Source organism: Pipistrellus hanaki (assembly GCF_964339955.1).
Source record: "Pipistrellus hanaki genome assembly, chromosome: 5".
Classification (NCBI taxonomy): Eukaryota; Metazoa; Chordata; class Mammalia; order Chiroptera; family Vespertilionidae; genus Pipistrellus; species Pipistrellus hanaki.
In genome coordinates, this window is record NC_140507.1 from 6974595 (window position 1) to 6987560 (window position 12966).

General features: G+C 54.2%; 1 protein-coding gene across 2 annotated transcripts in view; it reads right to left on the bottom strand.

The window, feature by feature from the left end:
• WWC1 (WW and C2 domain containing 1) overlaps positions 1-12966 on the bottom strand; it is a 125487-nt gene that overhangs the window by 28640 nt on the left and 83881 nt on the right. For both annotated transcript variants that reach the window (XR_014795019.1, XM_084884013.1), the window contains exons 9-14: positions 10576-10818; positions 7154-7243; positions 5197-5732; positions 2068-2176; positions 1596-1676; positions 324-410 (exon numbers count right to left, since the gene is read on the bottom strand). Coding sequence is in view for 1 of the 2 variants with exons in the window: in XM_084884013.1 (XP_084740139.1) it covers positions 324-410; positions 1596-1676; positions 2068-2176; positions 5197-5732; positions 7154-7243; positions 10576-10818 (1146 nt within the window). In the remaining variant the exon portion in view is untranslated. The remainder of the gene's footprint in view (positions 1-323; positions 411-1595; positions 1677-2067; positions 2177-5196; positions 5733-7153; positions 7244-10575; positions 10819-12966) is intronic.

Genomic DNA, 12966 nt, shown 5'->3' on the forward strand with positions numbered 1-12966 from the left:
AGGGGCCATGACCTTCCTCTTCACCAGGCGCCAAGTTCACAGGGGCGGGGATGTGCTCACTGGCCCGTTCTCCGTGCTGGCACCTGGCAGGTGCTCGGGGCGTCCGTGTGAAGAAACTGAAGGGTCCAGAGTGCTCCTCGGGAGAGCTGGCGTGCTTGCCACCATGCCTGTGTCCACATTCCCTGTCTGACCCCTCACATCACGGCCACGGGCATGAAATACCTGTAGTGGGTTTACAGAGGCCGCGGTCCGAGCAGGAGAGGGACCCAGGGCTGGCTGCGGAGAGGATGACACACACTCCGCCCTGGCAGCTAGATACTCACACTTTCTGGTCCTGCTGCAGCAGCAGAGCGGAGAGGTTACTCAGCTGGACGATCAATATTGCAAACTGCTTACTCTTCTCGTCATACCTGCAAGGAAAAGGGGCACATGGGGCACCTATTTCTCTCTCTCTCTCTTTTTCCCCCCTTTAAATATATTTTTATTGATTTCAGAGAGGAAGGGAGAGGGGGAGAGAGATAGAAACATCAATGATGAGAGAGAAACATGGATCGCCTGTCTCCTGCACGCACCACACTGGAGATCGAGTCCGCAACCCGGGCATGTGCCCTGACTGGGAATTGAACCATGACCTCATGGTTCATAGGTCAATGCTAAACCACTGAACCCCTCTTAGTAATCACAGACGTGGCTGCCGGCAGCTCTGGAGACTGTGGGGAGTCAGACAGCACAGGCCAGCGCTTCACTGCTCTGCAGGAGCTACTTTAAAGGGAAGTCAGAAGTTTGTATGAAGTTTCCTGATATTTAAATATTGGCAATTAATTCTTATTAAAAAAAAAATACCAAGGCCCTGGCGGGTGTGGCTCAGTTGGCTGGGTGTCGAGACCCTGCAGAGAAAGGCTGCCAGTTTGATTCTCAGTCAGCGCACATGCCTGGGTTGTAGGCTCGATCCCCTGTAGGGGGAACTAGTGGGGCAGGAGATTGCTCCATGTTTTGCTTTCACATTGATGTTTCTCTCTCTCCCTCTCCCTTCCTCTCTCTCTAAAAATCAATAACAAAATCTGTTACAAAGATATTGCGGCCCTGGACGGTCATCCCATACACCAAACAGTGGTGGATCCAATTCCTGGCCAGGGCACATTCCCAGGTTGTGGGCTCGATCCCCAGTTAGATCACATTCGGGAGGCAACAAATTAATGTTTCTCTCTCACATCAATGTTTCTCTCTCCCTTTCTCTCTCGAAAACCATTTTTTTTAAAAATTGGTGAACATGGCAAAATTTGAGGCCATCCCCCATCAAGAGCAAATAAGAACCACCCATCTGGGCTGCAGCTGGCCGAGGCTGGCTGAGATGCTACGACAAAAGCCACAGCAACGAGAGGCGGGAGGGCTCAGGCAGGAGCTGGCTCTGCCACTGTCCTGTGCAGTGACAAGGCCTTCAGAACCTCCTTTTTCTCCTGTGAACTGGGTGCTGGGAGGCACGGACAGGGCGGCCCCCTTTAAAGAGGAGGACACACTGCCAGCAGGTCCTGCTGCTCTGCCTTCCTCCTGGGCAGCGGACTGGACAGACCTCGGTCCCCCTCCCCGTTACTCACTGCAGGGCAACCTGAACTCGGGTCGCTCCCGCCGCGTCTGGCTCCTCGCCGTCGAAAGCAGGGGCTTCCGCTGCACTGAGCCTGGAAGGCAGGCGGGAAGAGAGTTGTGAGAATCCCTCGCAGCGACCGGGGCTCTGTCCGGGAAGGCGTGGTCGCTCCTCGAGGAGAAAAAGCTGGCGGGTCTGCTCAGCCCCCCGGCAGACTCTGCCTTCCCACCATCGCTCCGGGTCTCTCTTGAAGGGTCTCCCCTTTCTCTCGTACGTGCTCCCCTAGGCTTTCGCCCCTTAATGGCGACCATGAAACCAGCGCTCTCCCAGATTGGAAGCGCCCCAGCCCTGGGAGGAGGTGCCCGGCCTGCATCTTTGGTTGCTGGTGGTAAGGTGAGGTCACCGGGGCATGTCCCTCCCACACATCTCGGGGTCCCAGAGTCTGCAGGACCACAGTTCCCAGAGACCCAGGACTCAGGACCCACCTCTGCACGGAAGCCTCGTACACGCCACTGTCCCCGGCCACGGATTCATCCGACACGGCAGCAGAGACACAGGCCACTTTGAGGCCACACCCCGGGGCCGGATTCACAGCTGGAAGGAGAGGTGGGAAAGGGGTGGCAAGGTGGGGCTCAGAACCAGGGCACTGTCTGCCACACACACTTCCGATCCATCCAGCCTCTGTCCTAAGAGGGCCCTGACAGATTCCAGCCACCTATGAATGCGACAGCCAGGTGCTGCCTTGCTTTGGGGTGAAGAAAGAGCAGCATCCGATTCTGGGTTTGACGTCTGGGTGAAACTGCCTGGGCTCGGCTCTCAGCTCCACCACTTACTGCTTCACGATATGGAGCACTGACCTATGAACCAGGAGGTCGCATTTTGGTTCCTGGTCAGGTCACATGTCTGGGTTGCAGGCTCACTCCCCAGTAGGGGGAGTGCAGGAGACAGCCAATCAGTGGTTATCTCTCATCATTGATATTTCTCTCTCTCTCTCTCTCTCTCTCTCTCTCTCTCTCTCTCCCTTGCTCTCTGAAGTAAAAAAAATAAATACACACACACACACACACACACACACACGCGCGCGCGCTCGGACACAGATGTAATATCTGTAAGCCCCAATTCCTCATCTGTAAAATGGGGAGAATACTCAGCTTGTGGGACTGCTGGGAAGACTCACCTTGACATTATAGGGACGTTTGCAGCATAGAGACTGGGTGGGGAAATTGCTCTACAAAACCCATTACCACGGACCTTCCTGCGGTGACACCCCCATGCCTTCCAGGTGAATCCCTACCCTCGGGAAGGGCAAGCGATGGGCGGGAAGGATGGAACACTGGCTCTCCCACATGGCCTGCCCCATTCCAACCCTATCTCAGCTCAGCTCCCTGCCCTTGATGGGGACCCTCAAACATGTCCGGGGTGGGGTGGGGGCAGAACGGAGACTGGGGGTGAGCAGGCTGGGGAAAGGGATGTGGCGGGAAGCTGGGAGGTGCAAGCAGCCACCTGGGGTGGCGTTCCCAGCCTGGGCCCACAGCTGCCGCAGCCGGCAGACTTCCTGCCTCCAGACCCCCACCTCCTCTCCATCCGCTAAACCACTTACAGAGATTAATTTGTCTGCTGCCTGAACGGCAGCCCTAATCCCTTAACCTGCTTAGCGTCTGGCTCAGCCTGGCATCCATCACTGTGGGGGGGTTCTGGAGGAGGCATGACGGAAACACCATCCTAAGAGGGGCTGTCTCCGGCCCGCGGCCCGAAGGACGCTGTGGGGGAGGGGAGGGGGGTCGCTCCTGGCACCCGGCTCGGGTTGAGTGTTGTTAGAGGTCCCACCTGCACCTCCTCTCCCGGGATCAGCTGTGTGAAGCCGCCACCTGCTGTAGGAGGGAGCCTGTTTTTATTTCTGTTTTATTTATGACTCCCTTCCTGCTGAGGGAGCCCCGGGGTCTCTCGGCTCCTTGTCTAAGGAAACTCACGCAGCAGAGCCTCTAATTAACCAGGGAATCTGGTCTCCCTTTGCAGCCACGGGCCCTCCCTTGCACACAGAGGGATAATTCTGGGCACCGCATGGCCCTCCTGCCCAGGCCTGCAGCCTCAATGCTCAGATGGGTCCGGCTCGAGGAGGCAGGAGCAGGCACCGGAGGCAGACAGAGCTGGCACCGGCCTTCACGTGGGTCCTGGGCCGGCCTGGCACCCATCCTGACACATCCGCTTCCCAGCTGTGACACTGACCTTGGACAAGTCATGTAACCTCACCGGGCCTCACTTCTGCCTTCTGTTTTGTGGGGATAAGGCTGCACCCACCTCACAGTTGCTGTGAGGCTTAAATGAGCACAAATGCATCACAGTGTCTTGTACACCTGCACCTAGTAAGTCATGGCCAGGAGAGGCCAGAGCTGGAGGTGGGCTTACTGAGCACCTGCTCGGCCCTGACCTTCACACCCAGGCCAGGCGGGCACAGTGGGGCCAGAGAGCCCAGGAATGTCCCAGGAACAAACACCTGGGCTACTTTGCATGCAGAGAGGAGAGTGACCACAAAGACGCTGGGTTCCTGGGTCAGAGAAACACCCAGATGCCGGTCCCACTTGTGTGTGTGTGTGTGTGTGTGTGTGTGTGTGTGTGTGTGTTTGTGTGTGCAAGTGATGTCACCTCTCTAAATTGCTGTCTTCTCATCTGTGAAGTGGGCACAATACAAGTAACCTACTGCACCCTATAAATCACATCGCCCACCTTCGGTGCACTCCGATAAATGTTGGCTGTTATGATATGTGACGGGGCTTTCTCTCAATAAGCCTTAGCTGCCATCCTCAGCACTGCCTTCTGCATGGGCGATTCCAACCTGAACCTCAGTCCGCACTGGCATGATCATTCCAACCCCATGCAGAGCGGGAGTCAGATCCCATTCCCTGGCTGCCAGTGCTCCCATGGGTTCCACTGCAGTGAGGAGAAGACCCAAACTCCTTCCCACAGACCCCCAGGCCTTCCGGCACCAGACTCCCCCGCTTCTCCAGTCCTGCTGGTGACCACGGCGCCCGGCCCCTCCTGCAGACCCCTGGCTCTGGCCTCAGACACTTGCCCTTGCTTTTCCCCCAAGGCTGGCTTGTTCCCCCGGGAGAAGCCCCAGTTCAAGGCCACCTTCCTTCACAGCCCCACCTGAAAGCCTCCATCACATCCGCTAGTTTCATTTCTCCCCAGTGCTTTTATGGGCCTGGCTGTACAGTAACCGCCTGGGCCTTCGTTTGCCCAGACGCTTCATGGGAGCAGGGGCCCGTCTGTCCTGTGACTAACCCAGTGCCTGGCGCGTGACACCTCTGCTGCATGGACGGAGGAACCATGGGCATCCATTCGCCCGGGACTGGCATTTCATTTCAGCATGTACTTAATAATAATGACCTGCTGAATGAATGAAGCCACCACGGAAAAACCCTTAGCCCAAGAGGTAGAACATGGTAAGTACACAAACTACCTACTGCATGAGTAAATAAATCGATTAACCCTATGGTATGATCATGATCATAACTATCATTGTGGTCCATGCCCAGGCCTGAGCACAGTTCCCCCCTCTCTCCCTCCCTCCCTCCCGGAGGCTCCCTCCCTCCTGCGGTGGTTGTGTTCTCTACCTTGGCCCAACTGCTTGCTCTCCATTCCGGGTCCCTCCAGCTGGTACCTCTCCCGGCTGCCACTGCCAAGGCTCAGTTCGCAGAGAGTGGCACTCAGCTCGGGATCTTCAAACTCCAGGGGGCTCAGAAAGGCGTCTCCAGCCAGGAGGGGGTCATCGATGAGCGGGGAGCAGGGCGGGGACGGGGAGGACAGGGAGGATCGTGGAGACAGAGAAGTCATGGACTTCGGGGTGCCGGCCAGGGAGCGCAGGGCCTGCAGGCGGCCGCCCCCCTCGGCCCTCTGGGTCTTGGCCACCTCGTCCTCGTGGATGGTGGTGATGTAGCCCGAGGGCCGGAAGCCCGTGGCCCCCTCCAGGAGCAGGGACTCCACCTTGCTCTGCAGTTCCGAGTCCAGCTGCTCGAAGGGGTCGTAGTAGAGGTCGGTGAAGCTGGCGGAGGCGGAGGAGTCCAGGCTGGAGGCGGCCAGGGAGCCCCGGCTGGATGTGAGGGAGCCAGGGCTGCTGCCCGAGGACAGGGACTGCATGCTGCTGGAGAGGCTGGGGACGGGGAGAGGACGGAGGGTGAGGACACACGGAGTGGCTGGGTCAGCCGGGACCTAAGCACTTAGAGGGCATGACCTCGCTGGACCCTCCTGACAGTCTCCAGGGTAGACCACACCCCCCCGTTTCACTAGGGGAAACCGGTACCCCGAGAAGGCAACACAATCAGAAACTGGCAGAGCTGGGATTCGAACCCAAGCCAACTGCCTCAAAGCTCATTTCCCCCTCTGTATCTCTGTTTCCCAAACCTCCACTGGCTGCTTTCCATTTTCATGGTATTTTCCCATATTTGAATCTAGCCCAAAATAATACATATCAACTCAGTTAATTCATATCAACTCAGTTTGCTATGATTTTATATATATATATATATATATATATATATATATATATATATATATATATATATAAAGGAAACTTTATATCCTAAGGGTAATGGAAATGCAGTATCATTTATTCTATATAATAAAAGCCTAATATGCTAAGTGTCTGGTCGTCCAGTTGTCGGTGCAACCAATCAAAGCATAATATACTAATGATATGCTAAGGATGCTCAACCGCTCACGATGACATGCACTGACCACCAGGGGGCAGACTCTTACCGGTAGGTTAGCTTGCTGCTGGGCTCTGGCTGATTGGGATTGAGGGAAATAGGCTGGACATGCCCTCCCTTGTCCCTCCCCGACTCTGATGGTGCACCAGTGGGGTCTCTCTGCCTGGCCTGTACCCCTTAGGGGATGTCAGAGAGCTGGTTTTGGCCTGATCCCACTCAATGCAGGAGCTGCCCCCTGGTGGTGATTGCACCAGAAGTCAGGCTGACAACTGGTGAGCGCAGTGGTGGTGGTGGGAGCTTCTCAGGCCTCTGTGGCAGCACCAAGGATGTCTGACTGACAGCTGGGAGAGGGCCTAGGTCTTCAGTCGGACATCCCCCAAGGGCTCCCAGACTGTGAGAGGGTGCCAGCTGGGCTGAGGGACCTCCCCCAACCCCCGCGCACGATTTCATGCACCGAGCCTCTAGTAACAAAGAGAAGGCTACGGTTGAAATATCTGAGAGCCCGGTAGGAGGCAGCGGATCAATGATTTTCTCTTATCAGTGATGTTTCTATCTATCTCTTTCACTCTCCCTTCCATATACATACATATATATACATCATATATATATACATATATATATATATATCTGAGAAATATATACATACACACACACACACACACACACACATATATATATATATATCTGAGAAATATATATATCAATATATATATATCTGAGAAAAACAAATGCTGTGGAATTCCAGCGACACCCAGTTGCCCACCAAGGCCCCGGCCTGAGTGAGGTCTGTGCTCCGTGTCGTGCGATAGGGATGCCTGCACCTGGCCAGCCCCCGGACAGCAGGTCCTCACTGCCCACCGCTCACCTTTTCAGCTGGGAATGCAGAACTGCCACCTGCCGGGTGGCTTCCTCCAGTTCTCTCACCAGCTGGTTCCTCTTACTGTTCAACTTTAACCTGAAGGGAGAGAAGGCATGAGGGGGAGCCCCGAGGAACGTGTCCCTGAAAGAGGAATGACAGGCATGTGCCCGTGGAGGTGGACACACCGACACACAAGAACCTTCTGGAAGCATTTCCCTGTGATGTGTGGGGAGATGTGAGCTCCCCATATAATCCAGTAGCTTGTATCATCAGCCACAACATACCAAGTGCTGTGCTAGGACACCTATGGCATTGTTTTAATTCATTTGCATAATAACCCTACGAGGCAAGAAGGGCTTTTACCACTTTACAGATGAAGAAGTTGTTCTTAGGTCCAATCATTTACTTAAAGCTACAGAATTAGGGTTCTACCCAACGTTACCTCCCTCCATTTCCATGGAAAAATCTAACCACACGCTCCCTCCACCAGCATCGCAGGCCTTCAACACAGGCCTTGCATGAAGACCAGAGCTGGCTCCAGACACCTGAGCGGTGGTCAGGGATGGGTGGGGACTATGAATGGTCAATGGAACCTGTGAAATTCCAGAAGAGACCACTGGAGCGGCAGGCAGAGAGGCCTTGGCATGGTCCTTGGGCACCCGTCCCTGGCACTGTTCTTCCAGAATCCTGCCCGGAGCAGGGCAGGCGGCAGGCGGGCACATGGAGCCCGAAATGAACAGAATCCTGACTCTCCACAGAACGAACAGGGCTGAGCCCCTGACTCTCCCTAAGAGCAAAGGCCTGGAAGGAAGATATCAAAGAGCTGCTGGGGCCCCCATTCTACCTCTGTGCTCCTCTTCTCTGGGGGAAAACCACGGAGACGTGCTATGGGAGTAAAAGCAGGTCCCCCCTGAAGCCCCAACAGGATGCTGGGGGGCCAGGAGTCAGGTGGCCTTGGCTTCCTGAGCACAGGGCGTAGCCGCCGGCAGCCACACGCAGGCGCCGAGGCCTCCTCCCAGAGGCACTGGGCTGAGCCAGCCAGATGGCATTTGTGTGTGATGCCAGGCCCATGCTGGGAGGCCAACAACACATCAAGCACCGAAGGCAGGGGATGCAGAAGGTGCACAAGCTGAGCTGAGCACCTGGGGTGCTGGTTAAAAATGCAAGAGCCTGGGCTGCCTCCCAGGCCTGGGGAACTGGCCCCTGGGGTGCAGCCAGGGAGCCCACACTCTAACAAGCACCCTGCATGAATGCACAGCCGCGCTAAGAAGTGGTGGGAGGCCCCACAGGAGGGGAGGGGAGGGGTTAGGACGAGGGGTGTCGGGATGTCTGTCATTCTGACTGATTTGTGACGGGGGTTTGGCAGGCCTTGTGGTGTGGCTTAACTAATCCCGTCCTCAAAGGCATCTTGAATGGAAAGGCTATTGCGTGAAGATGAGACTCATAATTCTCCCATTTCTAGACACAGAAGAAAGAGAGAGAAAAAAGAAAAGAGAGAAGAAAGGAGAGAAGAGAAGAGAAGAGGAGAGGAGAGGAGAGGAGAGGAAGGGAGGGGAGGGGAGGGGAGGGGGGAGAGAGAGAGAGAGAGAGAAGAAGAAGAAGAAGAAGAAGAAGAAGAAGAGGAGGAGGAGGAGGAGGAGGAGGAGGAGGAGGAGGAGGAGGAGGAAGAAGAAGAAGAAGAAGAAGAAGAAGAAGAAGAAGAAGAAGAAGAAGAAGAAGAAAGAAGAGGAGAGAGAGAGAAAGAGAGAGAGAGAGAGAGAGAGAGAGAGAGAGAGAGAGAGAGGGAGGAGAGAGGAGAGAGGAGAGGAGAGGAGAGAGAGAGAGAGAGAGAAAGAAGAAGAAGAAGAAGAAGAAGAAGAAGAAGAAGAAGAAGAAGAAGAAGAAGAAGAAGAAGCAGAAGAAGAAGAAGAAGAAAGAAGAGCCGAAGCCGGTTTGGCTCAGTGGAAGAGCGTCGGCCTGGGGACTGAAGGGTCCCGGGTTCGATTCCGGTCAAGGGCATGTACATTGGTTGCGGGCATGTCCCCAGTGGGGGGTGTGCAGGAGGCAGCTGGTCAATGTTTCTCTCTCATCGACGTTTCTAACTCTCTATCCCTCTCAATTCTTCTCTGTGTAAAATCAATAAAATATATATTAAAAAAAAAAAAGAAAGAAGAAGAGAGGAGAGAGAAGAGAGAAGAAGAGAAGAGAAGAGAAGAGAAGAGAAAGAGAGAGAGAGAGAGAGAGAGAGAGAGAGAGAGAGAGAGAGAGAACAAACGAATGAACATGGGGTCCAGAAAGAGACCTAAGGAGGCAGGAGGCAGAGGGATGGACACAGACAGACAAACGTGGTCCGGACGCAAGCAGCTGTAGATGCGAAGACTGTTGAGTCAGCTTTCTCCTCTTGCTGCAGAGGCTTACAGCTTTCAGCCTGTCCGTACCCTTCCCCAGGGTCTCCCCTCCTCCTGCCCACATGCCCCTGGCTGCGGTCTGCATGTCCCTCAGAGGGCCCTGCCCTGGGGGACCTTCAGGTCACCCGCTCAGCAGCTGCTGCAGGGTGGGGGTCCTGGCTTCCGAGACTGGCTGTGTGAACTCACAGTTCCAGCAAAGCCACCCAGGGGCGAAGGCAATAATGAAAGACCTTCTACGTGGGCAGCAGCCTAAAGCAAGCATGGGCTCCGGAGCCAGTGGGCCTGGGACCTACGCACAGCTCTGCCACTCAGGGATGTTGGGGGAGCCTCAGTTTCCTCATCTATAAAATGAAAATCAACCTCAGGGTTGCAGGAGGTTTAAATGAATGACTGTATGACAGGAAATGGACCCAATGAATGAATGAATGAATGAATGCATAAATGAGAAGCTGGGGCTGACGGGACCTCCTGTGGGTGCGAGGCTGTGCTCTGTGCAGTGTGGGTGTGCATGTTGGTGTGACAATGAAGGAAATAAAGTTTGTGACAAGGCTGAAAGCAAAGAATGTAAACCAGTGATTTGCAGATTAAGTCGGGCCCCCAGGAAGAAGCTGATTTAGCCTTCATAGTATTTTTTGAAAAAACATGTTTGGATTTGCCCAGCCAGTGTGACTCAGCACTTGAGCGTTGTCCTATGAACCAGGAGGTCCCGGTTTGATTGCCGGTCAGGTCAGGGCACATGCCCAGGTTGCGGATTCGATCCCTGGTGCGGGGTGTGCAGGAGGCAGCTGATCAACGCTTCTCTCTCATCATTGATGTTTCTCTCTCCCTCCTCTGAAATCAATAAAATATATTTAAAAAAAAAAAAAAAAAACCACTTTTGGATTAGTTGTCAATATTAAAAAAATAAATAAATAAATCCTAACACTTTTCTGGAAACACAGGGGAAGCTGGCAGCCCCAGGATGGGCAAGGAGGGAAGGGCCCCACACCTCGCCCTCCTCCCCCTGTCCCCCGCCCAGCCTCAGCCCCGGCCCCACCCCACCTCTCGGTGAGCGCCTTGCTCTGGGTGTCCCGGGCTGCCTGCAGGTCCTTCTCCAGCCGCTTGCGGGCCATCTCCAGCTGCTCCACCTCGCCCTGCGTCCACTTCCGGGGGCTGATGAAGCGCATCTCCTTCAGCAGCTCCTCCTTCTCGCTGATCAGGATCAGCCGGTCCCTCTCCGAGTCCAGCACTCCGGGCCAGGCCTCGCTGTCCAGCTTGGCCAGCTGGATCTTCAGGTTGGCGATCCTGCAGGCCGAGAAGGGGGGGCATGACCGGTGTGCCCGTGGCATTGGGGGAGCAGGGTAACAGATGGCACGTCCAAGGCTGTGAGGTCCAAGGAGCCGTGACATCCTCCGAGCAGCCTGACAGTTCCTGACTTCGTTTTGCTCAGCGTGTCGCCTCCAGGAACATATTTTTACCTAGGAGACCAAGGCAGTGCCTGACAAGTGCCAACAATGAACAGGCGCTGCAGGGATGGGGTAGAAGCATAAACAAGGCAATGTCCTTGTGGGAGATGGGGCAGGGGTAGGGGGGGAACTAGCCTGGCAGAATGGAATAGAGAGCTGGGTTCATCTCCAGGCAACCGCCTCTTACCACTAGCTATGTGACCTTGGACAAGTCATAATCTCTCTAAAGACAGCAACCATTCCTCGTGAGTTGTGGTTGAAGGCTTTGGGTCGCATCCATAAACTCTCAGAGCACGCTACTTGGCACATAGTAGGTGATCAATAAATGTTTTCCCTGCCTCTGTTGTTGGTACCTGTTTTGACGGTTGATCAGGTACATGGCATTGGGCAAACTCCCTGAGCCTTGCTCACTCCCCAGCCAAGTGGCTCAGTAAGCACAGATTCTTAGAGTTAATTAATTTAAATTCCATTCTCACATGTAAAGACAATTATTCATCATTAAGAATCATTGTGAAACTCAGCCATCATGCATTTATTATATCATGTTTAATGTATGCACCTCTTTGGTAGATAACACATGCTAAACCAATGGTAGGCACCGGCCCCCTACAACCTTAGCTGAGACTACAACTGCTAACCAGTGGGCGTGGTGGCAGCGCCCTGTGAGCAACTGCGGACCTGAGGACTGAGGCCTGGAGCTGGCCTTCTTCTTCTTCTTCTTTTTAAATATGACTTTATTAATTTCAAGAGAGGAAGAGAGAGAAAAACATCAATGATGAGAGAGAATCATTGATTGGCTGCCTCCTGCACATCCCCTACTGGGAATTGAGTCCACAGTCTGGGCATATGCCTTTGACTGGAATAGAACTTGGGACCCTTCAGTCCGTAGGCCGACGCTCTATCCACTGAGCCAAACTGGCTAGGGCGGCTCTGGCCTTCTTGATGAAAGAAAGGTAATTTTTGTTAAGAAGTCATTCTGGCATCACGAGCTTCTAGCACTTTCCCTGGTATACTGCAGGTTACTTAATAACAGTAAGGAAGGAGTTGGGGGCCCTGCCCCTTAACTTTCTTAGAGACCCAGAATCCTGTGCCTGCAAGGTGGGTTCTGAGGACCAAGTAAGAACATGCCATTCGGGGCTCTTTACACACTGCCCAGTGCTTGCCGATAGTAGGTCTGATTATCACTGGACCAAATGAAGGTCCACAGTATAATTGGGAGCACTGACAACCGTGTCTAAAGGCAGCCATGTGATCCTTTAGGGTTTAGCCTTTGCAAAGTGCTTGCAACTACCATGTCCTAGCCTCTTCTGGTCCCCAAAGGGTAGGTGAGACCTGGTGGTCACCCTGCTGGACACATGTCCAGGGAGGCTCACCTACGACTGAAAGTCACAGCATGGCTTTGACCTGTTGAGAGCCCATGCCTCTGGACTCCCAGTTTGATCAGATCTGCAGACAATGAGGCCCAACTCTCCGTTTATCAAAGCATGAGTGGGAGACAAGATGTCTGCGCTGTGTAGTGGAAATTCCAGAGAGAGATACTTCTCGGTTTGCCCACTCTCCAGCGAAGGATCTCAGCACGCATGGATTCTTAGAGCTAATTAATTTAAATTCCATAATCACATAGACGGCAATCCATCAAGACAGGGATAACGCTCTTGCTGCTGTTCTCCAGCTGCTCTGAGGACAGTGGAATGGTCAGGTCTGGCAGCAGCTCAATCGCACGTGGGACATTTTAGGGGTGACGGGTGCTTTCTTGCATGTCCTTTCTAGTGGCTCTTTCTCCCCGCCTGTGCTCCTCAAACTTCAGGCCCTGCATCCTTTGGAGAATCTACTAGACTCGCTGCCCAGAAATGCACAGGCGACCAAGCTTGGCAGACAATGGCCTGACCTTGCACTACAGCCTCTCTCTGGCTTCCAGCCCTCAGGTCTTGCAGCCTAGATTTCCCCCTCGGCAGACTCAGTCCCTTACTCCGGAATGAGAGGGAGG